Source organism: Branchiostoma lanceolatum, chromosome 8 (genome assembly GCF_035083965.1).
Source record: "Branchiostoma lanceolatum isolate klBraLanc5 chromosome 8, klBraLanc5.hap2, whole genome shotgun sequence".
Lineage (NCBI taxonomy): Eukaryota > Metazoa > Chordata > Leptocardii > Amphioxiformes > Branchiostomatidae > Branchiostoma > Branchiostoma lanceolatum.
In genome coordinates, this window is record NC_089729.1 from 17,190,835 (window position 1) to 17,216,648 (window position 25,814).

Sequence of the window (25,814 nt, forward strand, 5' to 3'; positions counted from 1 at the left end):
GGGCAACGTTTGTGATAAAAAGCAATCTAAATTTGTCATATTTTCATTTATGTTTGTATAAACCTGGTCCTATATAGTAGCAGTATTTAGCCACAAAGTGAACGGCTTTCTAAGATGATAAGATCATTTACAATCAAGATTGGACTTACATTGTGCAAGGATGAAATTCAAAGTACCGAAAAGATCTACCAGACGAATTAACTGCTTCGTACAACACAGATAAGTTTTATTACAAAATAATTAGATCGTCGTCCTGTTTCGCTATAGATATTTGCACTAGCAATGCCTTCCTTTCTGTATCCAGCCAGAAGATCATGACTTATCATTTCATCCAAAAACGCCTGAAGTCATTGTTGTTTTGGCATGGACCATTCCTGTGTAAAGCGAGACTTGATAGGATTTTTTTTTTAATTTTTCGGTAAGGCCATGTTGATTTGATTATATGGATGACATCCTCCGTGGACCCCAAAACTGATGCGATCATGCGAACAAAACAAAAGTTTGGCAAAACAAAGTTGCCTTCATTATGAAATCTACATGGTCAGGAAGAACGAACAATACTGAACACACAGTAAGGTATACCTCAGTGTTTGTTTATCTTATATCATTTTCATTTCAACCGTAAACAAAGTAACAGAGACAAAATCCGGAGAAACAATGTGGGATCTATATTTTATTAGATATAGTGTTATATCATTTCTGGAGTGATCCGTGCAGTTCACTACTGCACAAATGATATCCTGTACATCTACTTCTAAATCAACGTTTCACGTCGTGTTTACATACAGTTCTCCTATATCAACATGGCTGCAATGATTCCAGTTCAAAGCTAACCAGCGTATCTATAGTATAAAACTCTTCATCTAGCCGTTGACACGTTAGCTCATAATATACATTTAGCTCTATTGCTGTTGAACACGATTAATTTTTCTTATGTCTTTTTCTATTCCATGTAAAACCAAAGAATATCCAAAAGACATTACGTGCTAGTTACCAACTTCTTATTCTTTACCAACTTCTTCCTATCATTTAGTATCCGGCATCAGAGAATTTTTCTTTTATGTTGCCGCGACTACAAAATATTCTTTTCTAGTATCACCTATATCTGTATCTTTGTTAACGTTAGTCAACAGTCGCAACTTCATGGGTACTTGACGGCGGCTGGTTACATATTTGCGGTATCGAACGGCCTTTGACGCCTAGGCTTAGCATGTATAAAGGACAGGAGTAAAGAGTGCTCTCTCAACAATTCCCATTCTACAGTAACTCTTGGGTAGATCGATTTTTTTTTAACCTAAATCCCGGTTGATAACATGGAAGCTTCTAGTCGAGCCTGCGTCTTGTTTTCTTGTCTGGCGAGAGGTACGCACTGGTACGTCTGTCATTCTGACGTCATCTGTATGCTAATGAGGATTATGTCGAAAGCTTTGGTAAAATCGAGTATTGCTTAGTGTATCGGTACTCCCTTTTGCTACGTCGTATAATGTTAGAACATTAGCGTTTTCGTTGACCACTTGACACTGATGCCATGTATGCGTTATAAATACAGCAAGTATGGCATTTAATCTTCTAAGAACATCCTTCGTTACTTATTGGCTATTTGCTAGCAGTTTTCAGTCTAGGTAAAGAAAGGCTCACTAGAAGAAAAGCCTTTGATGATGGTAAAACGGCCTCCACAACAACACTTCATCTTGAAATATGGCCATTAACCTGTACAAACATTTGCTGCACGACTACGCCCTCTTCTATTACTATGTACATATATCATGCAGTTGTCACACGCCCGCTAGGGCTCACAAACCCCTCCCCATCATCATTGTCGTCCTTCACAACCCCTCCGCCTTCCCCCTGGGGTTCCGTTTGATAGTCTCCCATCGGTATAGCTTCTTGTGTGGGTGACCTTGACAATGTCAGCGCTATGTCTGACGTGACGGTTTCAGACATGACGATTTGGTTCCTGTCGTCTGGACTAGTGTTGTTACAGTCCTCACACATATCCTCATACAAAGACTCATGTGAGTCCAGGCCGTTCCCTTCTCCCATGCCAACGTCTAGGCTTTTGTGGATTCCCTGTACAGAACAAGTAAAAACAAATATAATTACGTTGCAAATAGAAGATTATAGCTGGACCAAATGTTCCATTTTGGAATATTTGTTACCACTTTTGAAATATTGCTTCAGCTAGATATCATTTTCCATTGTTTATTATTTTTGTTTCGCATATGGATCTTTCGCTGTACAAAACAAGGAAAAACAAATATAGTTATGTTGCAAATAGAAGATTACAGCTGCACCAAATATTCCATTTTGGAATAGTTGTTACCACTTTTGAAATCTTGCTTCAGCTAGATATCATTTTTCATTGTTTATTATTCTTATCTCGCATATGGATCATTCTCATCTATTTCCATAAAATAAATCTAACGGTTCTCAGTGGCAAATGTGCTAGATGTTGGCACATCGTCAACCAAATCCGCAGTGTGTTCTTTGGCACACAGTTTGACAGATTAGCCGAATAGGCTCGGTGGGCGTCACTCCACCGTCCGGGAAGGTAGTGTAAAGTGCCTTTCCCGAGGGAACAACGTCGGGGCATGGTGAGTATCGAACTCGGGACCTATTGATTCCGAGTTCAACGCTCTAACAGTTACGCCACGCCGAGTACAGTCACTATTTCCTTGAAGTACAGTTATAAGTTACGTACCGTACTGATCAGTGAGCAGGCCCCGTTACAGTCGATACGCCTGCCCAGTAGGGCGGGGCGGATGGACCTGTAGTACACATGTTCAACCGCTAGGACGAGCAGACTCAGGCCGATGGCCGTGGCCAGGAGGTAGAACGCTCCCGCCAAGTTCTCTACATCGAGCGGGTCACTTCTGGCATCTACCTGGCTGTTCTGATGACAGATGCCTCGTAGCCATTCCGCCTTTAGTTCATCAAGAAAACCTTTAGGAGAAACATGGAAAGAAAACGAGACAAGACAGTGTAGTTTGAGAGATCTCATTCGTTTTTAGTTTTGATCATTTTTGATATCTAAATGACAAATGATCAAATGTGGCAAAAGGCACAATAGATATAGGGAACCAAGGAAGAGAATACAATGATCAGAAAACCACCATACACTAGGCACTGCAGACCACAGACCATACCGCTAGGTGGCGCACACTCACCGTTTGCTCTATATTTCAGGATCTCCAAATCGAACTCCTTTTTGAGTGGGGACCGTTTGGGGAACCCGATGCCGTATCCCGTGGCGGCGAAGATCTTCCCTTCCCCGATGGTGACGAGAGAACAGTCGGGGTCTTTCCCCGCTACCCAGTCAAGAACGGCTGCGTCGTAGATAAAAGCATCCAGTTCCCTATAGAGGTGCATAATGAAAGAAAAGACCATCTGTCACCTTTTTCAAGTGCTGCATTGCAATGTGAACCAGTCAGAATTGCCTTGAATTCGAAGAAGGTGACAGATGGTCACCGAAACGTCGGTTGAATAAATCTCTTGGTTATGTAAAAAGAGTACTTTTTTTCAGTGACTTACCAACCTGATGAAACTATTCACAGAGATGCACAATGTTTAGATTGAAGTGCTGTGCACACAAAGACATGGGTGCTCTAACGTTTTACAATAATATCTTTACGACATCTAATTCTTTGATAGAATGATTCTTATCAACATTTACACTGTTCTAACTAGCTTACTCTATTGGCAAGTATAACACAAACGAAATATATGACCATAGATCGTAAAGTGCGTCGGTACAGGCAAACATAAAATGGGTAACGAAAACTATGGTACTTCTGACAAATATTCAACCATTGCACACAACAAAAAGAGTAAGCTATTATGGGGAGCTTTCGAGACGAACTCTGTCTCTTCATCAACCCGGGAAAAGTCACATCTCGTCTTGGAGTTCTCTTGTCACGTGACTGATGTTGTTTATCACGTGACAAGAAACAGTCATATACAGGCAGTTATACAGGCTTGAGATAATAGCCTCCGTTGCAGGCCTTCACACTAGTGTTTTACTAGCGATTTTTTTTCAATTTTTTTGTTTGGGGGGGGGGGGGGCGTATCTGCTTGAGCCCCCGTATCTCTTTGCCAATGCCAATGGGCCCCGCATCTGATTGGGATCGTGGTAATCGCTGTGATTACCACGATCCCAAGCAGATACAGGGCCCAAGCAGATACGGGGGCTCAAGCAGATACGCCCCCCCCCCCCCAAAAAAAAATTGAGAAAAAAATCGCCAATAAAACGCTAGTGGGAAGGCCTGCAACGGAGGCTAACTTGAGATAGTGACGAATAAAACTGAATACTGTAGATAGTTCTGAATACTATAGTAGTTTTACCGTTGTTTGAGGGCCTCCGCTGCTGCTTTGGGTGAATCGTTGTTGAACTGGTTCATGTAGTCCAGCATGTGACTGCCGTAGTTCCGCTTGATGTTCTTCTCCGTGCTCCCGTCCGGAACTGTACCGAACCTGAAGGGTGGCGAACTGCCCGTCGGGTTCTGAAACTGCGTGTAAAACATCCGAATATGATTTCATCAGGTTGGTAGAATATAGGATGTAGGAGAATCGTTTTACACAACCAGGTAATCTCTCTCACCTCTCACCCTGACGCCTTTAGGCCAACGGCCTGTAAGTTGTCAGCCTCGCTATGAACGCTCTCCATACTGCTCTGTCCTCAGCCATTTAACTCGTTTAACAGCGTTTAACTCGTGCCGGGGACTTAACGTCCGGTTCCTACGGCTAGCAGAGCCTGTCTAGGTCGGACGGGGGACCCTCCCTTTAGCGACTACCCAAACTCCACCCCCTCATTTGAGGTTACAGAGTAGGGACGTTACACCTACCCCAGGACTAGGAGATTGGTACATTCGGGCTCTCGCACCGCTTCAAGGTAGGAGGGTCAGGGAGCCGATGTTCGGGCATCCCAGCGAGAGGTAATCTCCCTTGGTAATCTCACCTGCTAAAACGTTAACGTTTCGAAGCCGTCTGGATAAGGAAGACAACACCAGTGAAGAACCGAGACGAGGGGGGATACAAGCTTAGCCACGATTTAGATAGTGTTCTCACCGCAAAAGCGCCACCTACATCGGCTACGTATAGCGGTGAGAAGCAGTACTCCAGTCAGAAGCTCTGAAGAAGGTGTCTGATAGACATCGAAACGTTAGCAGTTGAGATTACCTGGTTGTGTAAAAAAATCTCCTATATCCTGCGTATAAAACATATAGACCGAAGGCATTTAAGCATTTTGGAGTTACATCAAAAGTAAAACTTGGCTTCAAATGGAAATTCATAACATGTAGAAAAGATAGATAAATCTACGTACCTTTGAAAGATGAGAATCTTATAGTGGGAATTTGAAAACTATGATATAGAATGACTGACAAAAATTGTTAAGATAACAACACAACCGCTGTGCCCAAACGACATAGCCCCGTAGGCATAACCAAAAATCACTAACCTATTACCGGTATGCTCTTCTTGTGGATGAGAGATTACTATTACGGTGAGACAGGCTAAACCTTTTTAACATGTGACCAGAGGTATTATTTCTTTGTTCACACCTTCTCGTGATATACATTTAGTAACGGCAGCAGTAGATACGGTAATATTTCCAGTTGACAAAGGATTTCCTATGAATATGTTAAAGAGAAGATAATAATCAGAAAGCAAAATTTCATTTCTTAGAGCTCTGGTTTACCTTAGGGTCATTCATGCCTGTGATGGTCTCCCTCTTTTCTTCGAGGATCATGAAAGCAGTCAGCTTGGCCGTGTAAGACGCGATGAAGATCAGGCCGAAGAACGCCCAGACGGAGGCCGTCATCTTGCTGGTGGTGCCTTTGGGGTTGTCCGCTGGGACCGCCCCGCCGAACAGCATCCCCCACATCAGCCAGATGGCGCTGAACACCGTGAACTTGTACTCTAGTGTAGGGGAAACAAGTAGGCAACAACAACGTAGAGATCAAAGGGGAGGGACCAGCTAATAGAGTTGCGCAGTAGAGTGCACGCTGCATACCCTTTAGTATTTTGCTAAAAATAATTTTTTTCCTGGTCAAATGTTGGTCAGAATTGTCCAGTTTTCTGCTAGGGAGGACAGAAGAATGTGAATTTTGAAAATCTGACCAAAATAGGTGATTTTTGGCATGTTTGATCTCGGATCGACCTCTGAACCCTTCTCTTATGGTTGGACTGGTATATTAGGATGGGGGGGTGAAATCCTGGTCTCATCTGAAACTTCTGTCTTTAGCTCGTTAGAATGCTGGAGTTGAACTCCTGCTTTTTTCACCTAAAGCAACCTGACAAATCCAGCTTTGCAGGGGTGGTACAGATTTGAGGTTTGAAATGTAGATACATGTGTTTTTAAGTGGTTGTTTTTGACGGCTTATCCATGTGTGGCATAGGAAAGTCCATTTAGAGGTCCCTCCCCTAAACACCTCGAGCACGTTAAAGATCCCACCACGTACACTTATCGAAAAGAGTAGGGGTCCTTCCGGTGAGAGTGGTTCATACCTACTCAGTTCAAAATGGCTGGCTCTGGGGTATTTGTTCTATTAAGGTCAAATTGGCGCCAAACGGCAGCCTCCAGACCCTTGCCATTCAGCCCCATCGGGTAAAAGTGGGCAAACCCTATAAATGCCCCCCCCCCACCCCTCCTCAGTGCTGTACGACAGCGTCCTGTCAGGTGATAACTAACAGCCCATCTGCTAAGCTGAGGACTGGGGCTCATGCATTATGAAAAAAGGATTGCATTAAGAAAAAAAAGATTGCATTAAGAAAAAAAGGATTGCATTAAAAAAAGGATTGCATCAAGAAAAAAAAAGATTGCATTAAGAAAAAAAAAGGATTGCAAGTATTTGGATAGCGTGTTCTGGTCATCAACAGTCCCCAGAAAACAAACAAGTAAATATTAACCAAATGACATGAGATTTTTGTCACAAACACTTGTAGAAGTTACATAACAGATGGGTTTTCTGTAGTAGTAGTAGTAGTAGTAGTAGTAGTAGTAGTAGTAGTAGAAGTAGTAGTAGTAGTAGTAGTAGTAATCTATGTAATGTAATTAGTCATACGACAACATACCCTCCTCTCCAGCAAACAACCTCCTCGCCCTGCCGACTCTGGGCCGTAGAAACTCGAAGACAAAGATGGCGAGGGCCATGCCGTGTACACAGACCAGAAATATCATCAGCCACGACCACACATCTAAGGGGGCTGTGGAGAAAAAAAAGTAAACTTGTAAAGGATTTTGCTTCAGCGTGGTTTTCCTTATAATAAGACACGTAGCGCTGAGAAGAAATCGATTTACGAGGAATTTACGGATGATGCCGGACTGCAAGATCGTAAGATTGACCAGGGGGCTCACCGAGAAATGCTGACGGAGAGACGCTACCCTTCCTCCGGTTGACTAGCACACTGATCCCCGTCTCAACGAACGGCGCCGAGAAGTCCATGTACTCGTATCTGAGTAGATACGAAAATGAGAATTGCAATTCCATCACAGCAGGTCTTATTTTAAGAACTAAGCTTAATCTCCGTGACCATCTTAGATAAGAAAGTAAGACCAACATCACGACACCTTTGAATCGACGTCAATATCCAATCCTCGGTGCGCGTACCGAATAGTCTTCGTAATAATGCGCGTACCGAATAGTCTTCGTAATAATACAATATGCTGATGTGTATATGCGCCATAATCATCGACTGCAGTGTTGATTACATATTCATAAGTGTAGCATCGGGTTACTCTGCAGTTTGTAGAAAATTTACATTTTGTTCCAGCGAAATCGTGACCATTAAAAACCCGTATCTGACTTTAAGTGTTACATTTACATTTGACTTTATGTGATAGTGGGTACCAGTACAGAGTCGTTTTCAGTGTAAGATAATGCATATCCTGATGTGGCATCGTGACCATGCATATCCTGATTGTGGCGCAATCGGCAGGGTGTTTCGCCCAGAACCGAGAGGTCCCGGGTTCGAAACCACTGCTGTGCCCCGATGTTGTGCCCCTGGGAAAGGCACTTTACACGACTTTCCTCACTCCACACTCCACCCAGGTGTGAATGGGTACCTGACTTAGGTTGGGGAAGATCGTATTGAGGTCACTTGCTGGCGCCGAATGGCAGCCGCCCAGACCCTTGCAACAGTTCCACAAAGTGCAAGTCTGCAGCAAATATGTATCTGTTGTGTATCACTAAGTATGTGATTGTAAACCCTGCAGCAATTCAGCACTGGCACTGCACGAAATGGCCACGTATCCTGACGGATCCGACGTATCCGGAATCGGGCCTCATGGCGTTTCCGAGCGAATCCGGAAAAATCCCAGTTCACTGCTCGGATACTGAAGTGCCCGCAGATCCGACCAATTCCGACGCCGTATTCTTCTGGATTCGTGATGCGCCTCGGATACCCGAAGATATTTGCGCGGATCCCTCGTTTTTTTTTATATTTGGAATGTTCGGATTGTTTGTATGTCGGTAGTTGCTTCGGATCCTGACGAATAAATACACACGGCACGGCATGATCTCATTTCCTGACGAATCCAGCAGATCCGGAATTGCGCATCATAGCAGATACGGAACGTTTCCGATTGGATCCGATGCACCTCAGATCAGACAATTCCGGCGCCGTATACGTCTGGATCCTTCATACGTTTCGGGTACAGATACGGAACGTTTCCGAGCAAATTCAGACAATTACCAGGTACACCTCAGATCCGGCAATTCCGACGCCGTATACGTCTTGATCCGTGATGCGCGTCGGATACCTAAGGATATTTGCGCGGATTCTTCGTTTCTAGATATTTGTCAATATGGCAGAGATGTTCGGATTGTTTGTCGGTAGTTGCTTCGGATCCTGACCAACAAATACACACTGCACGGCACGCGGCATGATCTCAGATCCTGACGAATCCAACAGACCCGGAATTGCGCATCATAGCAGATACGGAACGTTTCCGATTGGATCCGATGCACCTCAGATCCGACAATTCCCGCGCCGTATACGTCTGGATCCTTCATATGTTTCGGGTACAGATACGGAACGTTTCCGAGCAAATTCGGACAAATACCAGGAACACCTCAGATCCAGCAATTCTGATGCCGTATACGTCTGGATACGTTTCGGGTACAGATACAATATCTACTCGGATCTTTCATTTTTTTATGTATTTGCCAATATGTTAGAAGTTCAGATTTGCCAATATGTTAGAAGTCATGAGCTGTCTCGGATCCTGACGTGTACGGAACACGGATTCGTGTCGGATATCCAAATTACCCACAAGACACTTCTGGGCGCGACAAACGTTAACGATTTTCTTTCGGTTAACAGCACAGACAAGAACGGCGTTTCATCACCTTCTGTGCTTAACATGGCATCGCCAGAGTCTACCATGGTCGACCAGTGATTTTTGAGTGGCTTGAGAGTCGAAGGGAATTCGGTGTGAACTCAAACACGCGGAATTGCGACGTTGTCTTCTTCGTGCATGCAATATTCGTCGCCCCCCTCCCCCCTTGTAAACGCTGGTAGGGAGTTGATTCATCATTTTGAGGGACTGCCCTTTGGTAAGTACAAATTGAAAAATTCCCGTTTCTAACTAGTTTTGACGTCAGTTATCCTCCTATTGTGGCTTGACATATCATCGCATTCGCATGACCATAAGAATTCTCCAGCCGACCTGCCCTTTTACGGCGTTAGGATCTAGGAAATTTAAAATTTCAATTTGTTCATTCTTGCCAATGGTCAGCAGACATGTGTGTCTGGTTAACGTTTCAGATACAAAATAGCAAGCAGTGGAGGGAAAGATAATTAAAGATATGGAAGGGAAGAAAATGTCATAAGTATTTGTCCCACAAAGATCCCACAGTTTGTGGATAGTGAACTAGAACTTATAAGGAGGCAGTAGTGTGCCTCAGTGATTATTTCATTCAGTTATAGCTGTGCATGTTTGATCAATATCATATTCAAGTTATAGATGTAAGTTTTACGTAGTCAATTCAACGATGCCCAGATTCATTTTTTTTACACATGCGAGTATGTGATATGTTTAATATTTGTCATTGTTTCCATTTATATATATATATATCCAGTACAGCATCGGCAGATACTTCCTTCACAAATGCAGCACATATTGTGAGGACCTTGGCTGGGAACAAAGCAATCAACTGTCAGATGCTCAGCTGCTGAGTACCTCAGGCTCCTTTGGTAAGTCCATCATCGGTACACTTCAATGTTAGCTGAGAGAGGCATGATGGATATCCATTGTCCCGTGTTTTTTGTAGCTGCTGTGATGAAACGAGCCCATGTCAAAATCATGTGACATGTTCCTTAAATACGTGAATTGATATTTATTCATCATTTGGTTTTATCATATAGGAACTGGTTCATCACAAGATGGACTCCAAGCTGAGTCCAACATGCAGATACAGAAGAAATCAGCCTTGCCTGTCCCTTACCAAGAGTGCATGGAAGAAGTGAACTCAGATGTAGTCAGAGAATGGGGAGAGGACGATTATACACATGCAGTTCCACGGCATATGCTACTTACGTTTAAAATGTGGCGTGTCATCATGGGAGTTCTTCAGACAGTATAATGTTACTTTCTATTTTCAACCTCTGTATTTGAAATAATTGTATCTGATGGCTTTTAGACGAAGAGCTGGCCACAAATAAGGCTTTTATTACTTTAGTGGAATATTTAGAACATGTAGATAATTTTGGTCCAAGGGCACTATACAGTAGTAAATATTACCACAATGTTGTGATGGTGTTAATTGTAATACATTTCATAATTTTTCAGAACATTGTGCTTGCACAACCCCAATTTACCGACATTAACCTGCATATGCAGTGGTGCTTTGAGTATGCATATGTGGATGTCCCTCAGCCTGTCTCAAATGAAATGGATCATTTAGCCACATAGTACTTCCGTATTGTATTGTATTTGATAGTTTTTGAACTTAGAAATACATTATGTTGAGATATGAAATGATACATATGTTACATACAGGCTTTCCCAAACTTCCTGTCATGAAAATGATGTTTTGGGTATAGTTAAATTAGGAATGCAAGCACTTAGTCGGATCCGTTACGGATTCGTTGTTGGGTCCACCTGTATCCGTCAGTATTCACCATTTTCTTCAAAATACAGAAAAATCCCTGTAGGCATCCGTCAGGATCTGTGGCATTTCCGTACAGTGTACGGCTCCGTATTCGTCGAAAATCCCTTACTTTCGGATTCTTCAGGAAATATTCCATATACCGGTGCGGAAATAGTCGGATACGTTACACGAATCCGCATGTATCCGCCAAAAATACAGAAAAATTCCTGTTCGTATCCGTCAGGATCGGTGGCATTTCCGTACAGTGTACGGCTCCGTATTCGTCGAAAATCCCTTACTTTCGGATTCTTCAGGAAATATTCCATATACCGGTGCGGAAATAGTCGGATACGTTACACGAATCCGCATGTATCCGTCAGTATCCGCCAAAAATACAGAAAAATTCCTGTTCGTATCCGTCAGGATCGGTGGCATTTCCGTACAGTGTACGGCTCCGTATTCGTCGAAAATCCCTTACTTTCGGATTCTTCAGGAAATATTCCATATACCGGTGCGGAAATAGTCGGATACCTTACACGAATCCGCATGTATCCGTCAGTATCCGTTAGTATCCGACAAAAATACAGAAAAATCCCGGTACGTATACGCCGGGAAACGAGGCCATTTCGTGCAGTGTGGCTGCCATTGCACAGGTACTTCCTGACCAATAAACCAATATGACCAATGTCACCTTTCCTCGTTGATAGTGAGCGATGCAACTGCCATTTGGGCCTTTCCTGCGACGATGTCTCCGACCACCCCGTTCCACTTGCCAGTCACACTCAGCTTCCCGAATTTCCCGTCATCAACAAGGTACACCTGTGTATTGATAGTTGTCAAGTAAACCTCCTGCGTACAAACTTAATCTCATCTGAACAAAAAGTTCTCTTGACAGCCGATCACTTGTTGATTACGAAAAGACAATGTGGATACTAGTAGAGTTTACAATTATGCCGAGGAAAAGCCAAGTTACATTGTGTGGTAAATTAGTTAGCCAGTGCATATAATATTGTGTTTTATCTTAAATCACTGTGACCTATTGTTTAAAGTATTGATGATTCGCAGGATGCGGACTTGGCAAACTTATGACTGGTAGACGACTTACGAGTTACGTAACGTATGGGTAAGATGATCGGCTAATTTATGAGGAAAAAAATAGATAAACCCAATACAATGATCTTAGTATGACTGATTGACAGTAGTTTTACTGCGTGTATCGAAGTGTTTATCTTGAAAGTATCTTAGTGCTAAGAGCGGCGGATAAAGAAAAAAGGGAAGAAACATTAATGTTTAGTGGTGCGTACCTAAACCTTGGACCTGTTTCGGACCTGTTCCTAACCTTTACGTTCAAGTCCTAAACATCTGGAAACAAGGCCGGACTTGAAAAAAATCTCTCGCTTTTACATTCCTTTTTTTATTATTTAAACCATCTTAAAGCTACCTTAGATCGTAAAATTTGCACTGGAAAAATATGAAAACATTGCTGTTTTTTGTTTATAACTGAACTTCTGCATTAATTGCTGTCTATATATAATTCCGTATATTATAGTTTTCAAATTGCATGTTAAATATATGCCAATATGTAATTTTACATGAAACAGGAAAAAAAAAATTCGTAGCACACATATTCCATTGGTTCAAGTCCGGACTTTCAAGTCCGAACCTGAACCTGAACCTCTGAACTCCAGTCCAAACCTAAACCTAAACTCGGGTTTAGGTACGCACCACTATTAATGTTACCGGTAGAATAATGAGAGGTGTGGAGTAAGAGATACAGTGTACCTCATATGTAAAGCGCAGATCTTTCGCTAGCTGAAGCAATAGTTCCATGCAAAACCCAGAGCAGCATTTGATGACGTGTCCCGCCCTAGGAGAAGGAAGAACATTTGGAAGGAATAACTCGAAGAAATAAAGTTTCCACAGGAAAGTTGACATAAAGAGACAGACGGGCCTACAGTGAAAACTTGTAGTCTCTACCAGACTAACTACGCCAGTGTTTCACTTGCAGGCTAAACGGGCGAAATGTGATCTTCACTGTGGACTGACTCTACTTGCTAATCATTCCTTTTTCTGCCGAATTCTACGATTCATACGCCCGTAAGAGGGCCTGGTGGAGGCTAGGGAGGGGGCAGGTAATTATTTTCAGCATTAAGGGAACGTGCAAGTTTTCTAGCCTCCACCACGCCCTCTTACGTTAACGGAGCCTGCAAGTAAAACCCTGGCGTAGTTATAGTCTGGTAGAGACTATCTCCTCCCCACAAACGTCCTACCCTGTTCTGTTCCATATATTACATGCAACATACAGTCAAACCTGTATTAGCGGTCACCTTTGCATAGCGGCCACCTGCCCATAGTGGTCACTTTTTGTCGGTCCCTTGGATTTTTCCCATTGACATAAGCATTAAGAATTAGGCTATAGCGGCCACCTGTCCAACGCGGTCGCGGCCAGACGATTTTCGGTCCCGCGAGTACAGTTACACTGCCGATAACGGTCACGGCGCGCCGGTAGAGGCCGTATTGCCACCGCACGCCGGCTTCAAAATCTTCATTTTTTCACGCAGTTATCAAATTTATGTGGACTCAACTGGATAGGACAATAATAAAGAAAACCAGAAATGTTTATATATATATATCCTTGTTAGAAAATCCATGGTTTGACGCGAAGTCAAGTAAAATTTTCTTCACATGGCTTGCGTTTGTACATCGTGGCAAAATTGACTATTTCTGTGCATTTCGACTGGACAAATATTACGGCAGCTTTTTGGAAAATACAGCCCGCACATGTACCTGATGCGGTAAGTTCGCGAAATGTTTGAATGCCGGCTTAATTTCCGTTTTCCCCGGGAATTCATCCAAAATTGTGCTCAAAACGTGTTTCACGCGGTTTTCAAAATGGCGCTGATCATGTGATAGTCAGCGCCATAAAGGTCAACGGAAGATACCACTGTTACGGAGGTATAATGTGATAAATATATTTTGCTGCAAAGTATCACAGAGCATGATTATTTTACCAAAAGCTTCAAAATAAATATAAATAACATTAATATGATGTAAAATTTAGGCTATTGCAATTTTATGAAAAGAAAAAAAAGCCGTCAAAAGAGCGACCTTCTCCTGAGTACCCTATTAGCATCATGGTAGAAGCTGATAATGACAAGCACCACAACAACAGACTAGGGGAAACTTTCGCCCCGATTTTATGTTTGAAAACGGTCGAAAACGAACAGTAAGTGGCAACTGAGCAACATGTATTTTGTTCTTAACCAACTAGGTGGCATTTTGCTGTGAAGGACTTTGTTTCATATGATTAAAACTCGTTGGTGATACGTGTGCCTGCAGCGAAGCAGTCGCGAAGGATCAAGAGTAGAGTATGGCGATGCTGGTCTGTTCAGACATGAAGCTCGAGCAAGCCATGGATTTTGGAGTTGGCAGATACAATGATTCTTTTTTCAAGCCAATAATAGAAGTAAAAGAAGAACCATCAAACTTCTAAAATATGACTTACCTATGCAATGTTTACATGTATGCTGTACGGTGAATAAATGTATCTCAGTTGTTACTGAAAACATTTGTCACTCGAGGTCAATTAATCGACCTTTTCTCCATAGCGGCCACCTGTCCATAGCGGCCAGTTTTCGCCAGTCCCTTGAGTGACCGCTATAGACAGGTTTGACTGTACTTGTATCCGTTTCATCTACTTACGGTCCGTCTATAACTTGTTTGCATTCCACAGCCTTCCCCATACATATCGTGTCGTCCTTTTCTGAGACAAAGACGAAGGGGTCCTCTTTGATGGTTACAATGCTGAGATGTCTGGTTGTGGGGAGGGGGGTAAGCAGGTTGCCTATGGATTGGGTAATCTCATTCAGAGACCGCTCCAAGGTGACTGTTCCATTGTACCAGCTTCCAACCTATGTCAACAGAAACACTTTCGTACAATGACATTTCAAACGGGTCCCCGAAAGTCCGAAATGGAACGAAATGGAACGAACTAAACTTAACATAATGAAATTAAATACCAGTAGATAGCGAAATATAAGGAGTAGACCGGAACAGGTAGCATTTTAAATACAGAAGTGAGTGGTTGATACATAATATAACGTGTTTTAACAGAAGTGAGTGGTTAATACATAATATAACGCATTTCGTTCCATTTCGTCCATTTCGTTCCATTTCGTACTTTCGGGGGACCGTTTCAAACTGATTGTTCAGCATCTAAGTATGCGGGGCCATTGCAAGTGATTGAACTACAGTCTAGCAATGTGAGGAAAATCGCAAACCAGTTTGTTTGATATGTTACAGATTGATTGTGATTAAGGAATCAGGATATTAACCTTTATCACACTGCAGTAGCCATTTGGCATCCCATTCTCTATTGGTTCAATAATTAGGCTGCAGAGAGAATGTTAAGACAATCTAGTTCCTCCTTAGACGAAAAATTCAAACAATCGAGTTCCTTTGGGTAAAATTTGTGTAAGCCCCAATTTCTTTACAGTGTTGGATGAAAAGTTTAATCTTAGTTAATAATCGAGTTCCTTCTTAGACGAAAAAAAGACGGACTCGCCTTCTCAAATACTCCCCGCTTGTCAACACCAACGATGGCAAATGACGGGTTCTCAACAAATCCGTCCTCCCCAAACTGCATCACTGTATTCTTTCTACTGAAGACCTTCATGAACCTTGAAACAGAAGAGGAAGAAAACATCCAAGACAACTTTTAAGAATACTGATATATTCAACAGGCCTGTTCCAAAAAGGCCTATGTATAAGTCTTTTGTATTTATTTGATTAATGGATTTTTTTCTCAAAACTATCAATAATCATATTGATACATAGCCAGAGGCGGAAGACCTTAGTGGTAGATGGGAGGTGAACTTTTTAACTTAGCTATTAATCTCCATGTATGGAACAGCACAAAGTCGATATCTTTGCTGAAAATATAGTGGTCCACAATGATTGAATTAAGAAAAGTTGGAAATAGGCAATTACCTTGTGAGATGGGAGGTACAGGGTGCCGATGTCAATGAATAATTATCAGGTGAGAATAATCAATACTTAAAGCTAATGTAGTTCTGTTTTTGGTGAGGGTGAGCCGAATTAGTCCACCATACATGTTTGGGGGTAATTTACAATTAACGGGTTTGGATAGGTAATAGAGATAAATCGTCAAAGCTACTTTTCCTGGTTATCTATTCAGTTTTCATTTGATCTACCATTTAAAGAGACAAGAATATCTAGATTAGATATTTATTGATTATCAATATTTCAAAGTAAACCTATGGACACCTTCATCATTAAATTTGCCGCATACTAGAATGAGGCGATGAAAGCTCCGCCTGTACCAAAGGAGATAACTTGATTGATTTTATTGACTTTTTTTCGCAGCGACAAATTGCAGAGTTGACCTTTGATACCGAAACCATACATTGGGTTTATGTGTGAACATTTGTAAATCTTATATTCAAGTCTAAGAATCATTATCATGTGTCGTAGAATTTGAAAAGGAAACGTTTATATTTTTTCGCCGAGTCATAACCTAAAATAAAACTAGAAACTACGATATGATTGAAAAACTATGTGAATTTGTGTACAAATGTTTCAAGAAGAGAGAAGAGACTCTGTAGATATAGATGGAAAATAGCACAATGTTCCTTTTCTTTTACTTCATGTTACCTAATGCATTTAGCCCATGTTGGGCATGAATATGCAATAAAATTCATTGTCATTGTCATTGTTAATAAAATATCACAATTGTGGATTCGGGAAAAGTTTGATATATAGAAAGCACTGGTGTATTATATCAACTCTTTATCATACTTACAAATAGTTATTTCTAACTAACACATCACTAACCTGTCAAATGCGTTCTCGGAACGCAAACTTCTCAAAGAGGCCAAGTCCCTACACCCATCGGCTGCATGGACGTCTGGTGAGGCAACCGGGTTGTTTTGTTGTGAGTACACCGACAATCCCTCGTGGAGGACAGAGAGCGCGTCCTTTAGCGCGAGTTCTATCGTGTACTCAGCCTCACGGAAGTGTAGCAGGATCAGTCCCAACGGATATTCTTCTGGCGCTTCGGGAAAGTTGACGACTCCGGCCGAGATGGACTGGAAACCGATCCACACGTGGTTGTCTTCCAAGATGCCAATGGACTCCGCCATGTTGAATACCCATGATGCATCAGTAGTGGAGCAGAAAAGAATGACAGCCTTGGCTTTGATAACACGTAACCTTTGACGCACTCTCCTCGTGGAAAAACGGTTGGCGTTGGCGTCAAATGTTATGGTGGAGTCTAATTTCCATTTATCAGATTGTTCCAAGTACGTCTGCACATAGGAAACGAACTCTTTGTGACCCGGAAGTTCAGTTTTCAAAATGGCGAATTCGTGCCACCCCTGAGAGTCGAGAAGGTCGAAGAGAGCTCGGGTCTGATCTTTTAGTGAAGCGCTGATCTGCAACAAGGTTGTCTCCTGTGCCTAGAGTAAAAACAACAAGGTTCACTACGCGCACAAAGTGACATTTCCTCATAATTACGTGTACACAACAGGGAGTCCCGGACATGCACGGATGAGAGAAAGTAAAGGCCACTTCTCTCCTAAGTAAATGTCATGAATATTTCTACGTTCCATATTTGACATGTTTAGTCCTCTAGTTATAAACTGTCCCGAATATAATTTCATGTTGGACAAGCTTGTTTCATCTGAGCACACAATGTAGGTAGAAACGAAAGAAGAGAAGCTACAATCTTCATTTTGATGACACTTACAATGACAACCTACATTATTGTAATTGTTTATACCTGCATGTAATGGGTATCAATGGTATCTTAGCTTACGACATAGTTTGAATTACTGTTGATCATGACCAACCTTGGCGGAGAGAGATTGCCATTGCCAGTTTGAATAGCAATTTCTCACATAAGTTGGTAGGCTAGGTCTTTTTAGAATTAATTTGGCCATCTATCATTTGAAATTACCCTCTGTTTACGCCAAATTGCCCATTTCCGCTACATACTTTGGACCGAGACACATTTGGTGATTATTGGAGGCAGCCGTTACGTCATCACTTTGACCTAAAGCTGTTCAAGTAGCAATTACTAAAATGCAACTTGACAGAATGTGTATATATCTTTGACCTACGTCTTTCCTGTGGGCTTTTGAGTTGGGATCGGCACTTTAGTACCATTAAATTTTTCAGAATAATCAGATCCACAAGGGTTGGACGCTGCAGGCGGTTTCTGTATTGGTAAGTTCAAAGTCAACGATGACATGTTATTTTCTATCGTTCCCTTTGAAAGATCTTTCGATGGGATAAAATGGTAAAACAACTCTGAATCAAAGTCAATCTGTTATCGATCACAACTGAAAAGTTCGCTTGTAAGACAAATACCTAGACTTCATGGCGTCTAAGTAGGGTATCCCAATGCCAATCAACCACAAAATAACTCAATTATTTGTAATTGACCAATCATTGTGTAGTAAAGACCTTGGCATTCAAAGGTAATCAAACTGTAATGAAGGAAACGGCCAGTACTGATTGTATCTAATCGTCAAGCTTGAGAAGTTTTATAACGATGTCTTTAAAGCTTGTATAAGGACTTGTATATAGATAATCATTCACTTGAAATACCGTGCATGTCATTGCGGTACGCATAATGTATAGCACTTCTTGAATAAAGCAATTCGCCAGGTAATTTAAGAGCGAAAATTGCTTTCGATTAGGTGAAGAAATAGGAACGGCGTTCCCCCCATTGGAATTGTAAATTACAATACTGGGAATATTGCAAATGGTGTCATTGCCCTTTAAATCTCAAAGCAATATCCCTTTGCTCTTCCACTTTATGGAAAAGTGGGTTCTTGCCGTCGGCTGGTCTTATGAATTATTGAAAAGGTATATGTTGAATTACAGTAATTATCTGAGCGCCCAAGAGAACAGGTACATTAAATATTGCTGTCACTAAGCTCCACTGATCTTTCGCGATGTTGATTTGCTGATAGTTGAGAATACGCGGCTTGCACACGAACATGCTCACTGCACAATTATCTACCACACTGTCCTCACTCGTCTGTCATGTCGGGCTGATAAGAGACGCAATTTCCAAGTTATTAAGTAATGCATCTTGTCGACGAGTAAAAGATAACCCAGCAACATCCTTGTCGATATGGTGATGTGTCTTATCATTCGATTCGCGTTACATAAACACAGTGGCTTTCCTTGAATTCCAATAACTTTCTTGGGTGGGCCGAATACTCTCTCTTCGCAGCCAGGGGCTGAATTGCGAGGAGCGCACATTTGGCGGGGCTAGATCGCAAGGGTCTGTAGCGACTGCCATTCGACGCGCAGGTGACCTCAATACGACAATTGCCCCATGTGCGGCCATGGGACTGTCGGTTTTGAACCACTCACACCGGGAAGGACCCTACTTTTTTCGATAACGACAAGATGATGCAGTAGAGCAGTACATAGATACTCTCACGGAATTTATGATAGTTCTGTGTGCATAACATAAACATCTGCTTTAATTTAAAAAAAGATGAATTATGTATTGGGAGATGCATTGAAAGAGAACAGGAATAAAACAACGTACCTGATTGGCATTAAAAGTTGGCCAGGCGATGTGCAGTCCAATCACGGGCAAGTGCAGATACCCTGCTACCATGGCAACGAACTGCCACGCCCATTTGTCAGTGCTGCCACCGGACAAGAGCAAAGCGTCTGCGTCATGTAACTTCCCGCAGACGGCGTCTACTATCTCTAAGGGCGTGCTCTTCTGAAGAACGACTGATTCTTGTAGTATAGTCACCGTTCTATTGGACAAAGAGTTGATGGTATCAACTTGGAGTTGAAACGGCTTTTGATACCCGGCGCTTGTGAAAATTCCTCCTACTTTAGCCAGTCGTGGCGCCACCGTCGTCTGTCTGTGTCTATCATCTGTATCCTGTACATCATTAAGCTGTGCTTTCTGTGGTCTGTCTACGCCTACATGAATGTATGTGGGCGCGATAAAAGACGGAATAGAACTTGATGTTGGAACACTTACTCCTCTAATCACGGACCCATTGAGCTCCACCTGCCCACTGGAGATTGCTGACGCCATTAACAAAAGTAGTGTGGGACAGACGGCTTTGACTTGAATCATGGTGATCTGTCTTCTTAGGTTCTGTTAACATATCCGTCAACCCCGCATAAGTTGATGGATCAAGTTTATCATAGATGTTTTTGAAAAATCATTATTTCCGTGGTCGTCAGAAAGGTTTCTCTCATCCCACTGTGTCTGTGATTGATCGTTCTGTGTTCAAAGTCGCACTTGAACTTCTTAATCCTTAACTTAAGCTGACATGAAGCTGTAATCGATGTCCTTGGGTACGCGCCGCATCTCCGTTCCGATACCAAGTTGGCAAATGTAGACTTTTCGTGGTGATGTGGAGTCGGTCCCAAGCCACGTAACGCAAATAAACGTTTTATGGCGCCATCAGAGTTCCTTGGAGGGATACAGAATTTGTTTCGGAGGTTTTATTAGACACTTCAGCTTTGTTTCTGTCGGTATCCGGTGATGATTCCCGTATATCGTGGCTGGTTTTACGATAGAATCTGCTTATGTGATCTTCAATGTAACACCAGGCATACGGAAGCTGAAAGATAGAAAAGAAGTGGGTTAAACATCTATATTGCCCTCATAGTATAAAACTAACTTTTAGATAACACACATCCATTATTACTCAATGTATAATAGATGATAGATATTCCTTCATCATATAACGTTACTTGATAGCAACATACAGACATGAATAGCTATATTTCGTAATGTACTTTGGGAGTGTTCACGGCTCAAAGATCCTGATCTTTCACTCCAGAACGACAACTTCAAGAGAACCAGTCTTACTGTATGGATTCCTATATTGTGGTAGTACGTAACGACTTTCACGCGACAAGCTGGCACAATGCTGGCCTTTTGCGGCAATATAAGTCGGCAAGTTCCGGAGAACGGGCGAAAATCAATGCGCGCGCGGACGTCATCCATAAGATTAAGATGGTGTGGTCTAGCCTAAGAGGAAGGCAAAAAATCAGTCATCGCAGACCTTTAAACATGAACCACTCTGTACGTCATTGTCGGTTTGTATAACCGAAAGAACGCTGTTATCTGATCTACAACTGATACCGTGTATCAACCATGTCAAAGGTGCCTCTAGAGAAAGCCATCCTTGTAATCCTATCCACTTAAAAGAGCATCGGTTAGAATAACTCACGAAGTCGTTGATAAAAGCTGTTTTAGAAATGAGTATTGACAGTTGCATGATGCATCGTTGGAATTATTTAGTACAAAAGGGCTCGCTTCAGGTTGTAAGCCTATTGGTTAATTGTTGAGAATTGTAAAGTCGATATCAATTAAGCGATACTGACAGATGTTTTTCTTTATGTCGGAATATCTATCTTTTATCTATTGGTTCAGCATGTACATGCCAGGGTTACCCAACTAGCCGGAGGCCATTACTAAGGGCGAACCCATATGCGGTTATAGTACTGTAGGTTTTGAACCACTCATCCCGGGGCATGCCCTTAGCTACCCTTTTTCGAAAGGTGTGGTGGGTTCTTTTACGTGCGCGGGGTGCACGTGTGGACCTGCATTTAACGTCCTAACCGAGGGACGTCCCTAAGCCTAGATGAGCTAGGTACTCATTTACATCTGAGTGAAGTAAGGAAAGTCGTGTTAAGTGTCTTTCCCAAGGGCACAATGTCGGGGCGCATGTCCAGACATGTCTGGGGGCAGCCCGGGTTCGAACTCGGGCTCCCTTGTTCGACAGTCGAATGTTCTATCCATTACGTCGGAATAAAAGGGTTATATTCTGGATCCTATTTAGGTTCAGCATATGTTCTAGAGAAAGGGGGAGAGTGAAGGATCAAAAAGCACGTCTCGATGAGATTGGGGCGGTCTGGTGCTATGTCGCATTTCCTTGATGATGTTTCCATTTTTAGGTCTGTCGAGAATCTATATGTATGGCAAATTTCCATGAATGTGACACTTCTCAATATGGTTTATTTTACAGGTACTGTGTACCGGTACTGTACCGTAAAAATTGATTAGGTACAGGTCCAAAATACCGGATCATGAAGTACCGGTACTGTACCGATATACTTTTACACCAAGTATGTGCTTATTTTGTGACTGATCTCCTGACCTCATTGCCTCATGCAACACAAAACGTGACCAAAGTGACACCTTGGAACAGCGTAACTAATATGCAACAGATCATTCAGGCAGGCCGGGAGTTTTGACAGCAAGACCAAGGGAGTTTGGCGGTAGGAAACCTAGTTATGCTCTTTGAAAACAGTTAATTTATGTTTCTGTCATTATTGAAGAAGTTCAATTCAGAAGAATACATTTCAATTTTTCAAAATTTTCAGGTACAGGTACAGTCCGGACCTGTACCTAAACCTCTGTACCGGTACCTGTACCTGATGTTACGTTTAGGTACGCAGCACTAGCATCAACCAAATAAAAAGACCACAACCAAGTGGTTTATTCAACCGACGTTTCGGTGACCATCTGTCACCTTCCTCAATACAAAGTGTCCTTTTATTCAGTGACTTACCAACCTGTAGAAAGCTATCAATTCTTTTTATAGATTTCTTTGTTTGATAGATTACATAGCAGTTTAATAAAACATCGGAACACAATATTCATTCTAAACAATTGTTCCAGCTGTTTTACTATCTCGACACACGCAAAACGCCTGCCGGGATGCCGACATGTTTGACACTCAACAGATATCCTACAGAGTAAACAATATGCGCCTTTCCTTGTAAAATTTGTTTGATTGATTTGATTTATTTGCACATATTAAGATCAGTTTGTAGTACATAATTGAAAAGAATAGAACAAAAATACAAGTGCTGGGGGAAGAAAAAAAGCCATGATGGCTTATACAAGGTCTTCCCCTATCTAAAGTAACAAAAAATAACATGAATATAACAATTCATGACATAATATATTAGTAAGTGATAACAATAACAATAAGACAAAAATCAGACAATAATAATAGTCATAAAATGCTGACAAAATAATTTTTGGTGGCATATAGAAAGTATATATCAAATCATAGCATAACTCGATACTGAAATGATAGAGATTAATACAGAGTACATCGCAGTTAACAAAAACATAAGCAAAAAATAACATAAATCTAACAATTCATAACATAACTATAGTAATAACAATATCACAACAAATCAAAATGATCACCTGCTGGTTTGAAATACATATTGCAGCACAATATTCCCTCAACGTATGCCAAAGTTCGCAAGGCTAAATTCATCTCCAACATCTGCTCTACCGGTGAACCTGGAACTTGTATTCCACTCGGAAACATTATTCAGAACGTGCCTCCAGCTCGTAGTAAATTCTGCAAAGACACCGGTCATGGTGTCGACAGGACGTCGTCAATCTTGTATGTGGAGAAAGATGCCACCGTTTCCAACCATTAGGAGAACATGTGATCAATCTAAAAGAGACTTTCACAGTATTTGGCTTTGAAATGAACATGAAAGGTTTCGCTGATGCATCCTGACAGAAGGCGTTTAATGATGCAGTTTGTATTGTATGGGTTTAGATATATAGAATTCTCCTTGACGTGTCTTTAAACTACCAGGTTTATTTTATTCATGACGCTTAGGATCCCAACCTTCGAGTGTTGTAAATCTACCTGTTGAATGAATAACTACTTCATTTGTGCACAACCCAAGTGCTACAATAGCCGAAGTTTTGGTCACCTTGTTTTTGCGTTTCGGCGCCTTCGCGCCGGAACGCAATGTCCTGGCTTTTACCTTCGATGCATGCCGCATGATGCAGGATGCTTCGATGCATGCTGTTTGGTTCAACACTGTGTCGCACACCAGAAGACCTTATATGGCAATACGTTCCCAAATCCTTGTATAGCCGTTGCCTTATATGGCAAGGGAGCACGAAAAGGCAGGCAGGCTAGATTTGCATGACACACAGGAGGGCGACCGCATGTAACTGCTACAACTGTTCGGAAATATCATTGCATTGTGGTTTTGGACTTTGATATCCTGAAAAATGACCATATTACATCTATTCCACAAGATTGCAGAAGAAAAAAAAATGATTTCGTCAAGAAAACGACCAAAAATCGACATAAGTGAAACCATATAGTGAGGTTATAGCATTACGTACAGAGAGACGGGTTACGTACCGCAGCTTAGCCCATCTGGCAACGCGAAGCAATTCGGACCCAGAAAATCCGGGTTCGTGTCCGTGCATGGATTTTTTTTTTCTTTTTAGATATTGAATATCAAAAATATATATTGATATTATATTAATCTATCAATATCATATTCATGAATATCATTTTTTCATTTTTTCATTAATAAATAAAGAACTATTTTATATTTGTTATTTTTAAATATTCATTTAATATATACAAGGCCTTTGTCTTATGAACAGGACTTCATAGATTCCAAACCCGGCATTCGAATTTTTCTGTTCATTGTAATGGAAAATACCGTGCAGCGGCTCCTATGCGCGGTAAGATGATTCTTGCAAAACACTCGCCACTAAACTTCTATCCCCGATGTAAACAGAGGCTCTTGATGTTGTTTGCAAAACAGCGATCCTTTGTAACAGTAGCAAATGCTCCATTGTTCAGTATCGACTTCATTCAGACAACACGGACGTGGAAAGTGGCGCCGCTCGGCCCAAAACTATGGGAATTTTCATGCATTTTAGCAAAATTACCCAGGAAAATAAGGAAGAAATGTTGTAAATGCGGAAACCAGAATAATACGGATGAGGTAGCTGTTGATTTGTTTGACATTTGGTAGTCATTTTAGATAGAACCTTAGCTGTTATGAACTTCTATTTCACTTAATTACCATAGTGCTGATGATTCAATGGTGCTTTTTCAAATTTTATGTTTTATTGCGTGCCATGTACATAATTACATTGATAGCTTTTATAATGAGCCTATTGTACATTTTACAAATAAGTACAAGTTGTAGGCCAAGACCAGCTTTTTCAAAAGCACTTAAGTTAAGTGACGTAACTTCAAAATTGCTTTCCCCAATCTGCCTTTCTCTATTAAAACAGTACTCATTTCCCAAAATGACAATTTTTCTTATAGACTGAACAGCCCTTGAGTGACTTTCTCTGGCGGATCTTACTTCAAGTAAAGGGAAAAGACAATTCACACTCATAAACGTAGCCGAAACGCCAGCTTTTTTGAAAAGCTCTTGTTTGGTGTTTTTTTTTTGCATTGCATACCTGGTAAACCACATGAAGGCGTAACACACCAGGTTTGTACTAAAGAGTACAAGCTGCATATCCGGGCAGATTTATATGATCCACACACACCGAGAAGGACCCCCTGGTTTTTTCGATATGTGTGTTGGGTTCTTTAACGTGTTCGGGGTGTGGCTCTCCTCAAACACAGGACCTCCATTTAACGTCCTATCCGAGGGACGTCTCTAACCGAAGCTAGGTACTCATCATATTCACCTGAGTAAAGTGGGAAAAGTCGTGTAAAGTGCCTTTCCCAAGTGCACAACGTCAACGGGATAAATCAGAGAACCACGGATTCGAACCCGGTATGTCTTGGTTCTGGGGCCAAACACCCTGCCACTACGCCACCGCGACGCCACTATTCGGAGCACTACCCGGGGCACTAATGGCTATGACTTCGCACTGCAGCTAGGTGTCGCTTCTGCAGC

General features: G+C 41.8%; 1 protein-coding gene and 1 long non-coding RNA gene across 2 annotated transcripts; one reads left to right on the forward strand and one right to left on the reverse strand.

Moving 5' to 3' along the window:
• Positions 1-662: 662 nt before the first annotated feature.
• LOC136439521 (glutamate receptor ionotropic, NMDA 2A-like) lies at positions 663-20,536 on the reverse strand. The gene is made up of 13 exons (XM_066434939.1): positions 19,678-20,536; positions 16,944-17,566; positions 15,655-15,769; positions 14,793-15,001; positions 12,873-12,957; positions 11,782-11,909; positions 7,355-7,452; positions 7,072-7,203; positions 5,696-5,916; positions 4,342-4,505; positions 3,168-3,355; positions 2,702-2,943; positions 663-2,070 (listed from the first exon to the last, which is right to left on the reverse strand). The coding sequence occupies exons 1-13, from the start codon at positions 20,227-20,229 to the stop codon at positions 1,765-1,767; spliced, it is 3,063 nt and encodes a 1,020-aa protein (XP_066291036.1). The 5' UTR covers positions 20,230-20,536; the 3' UTR covers positions 663-1,764.
• LOC136440391 (uncharacterized) lies at positions 8,225-11,159 on the forward strand. The gene is made up of 2 exons (XR_010756666.1): positions 8,225-10,194; positions 10,366-11,159. It is a non-coding gene; the product is annotated as an uncharacterized lncRNA (long non-coding RNA).
• Positions 20,537-25,814: the final 5,278 nt, after the last annotated feature.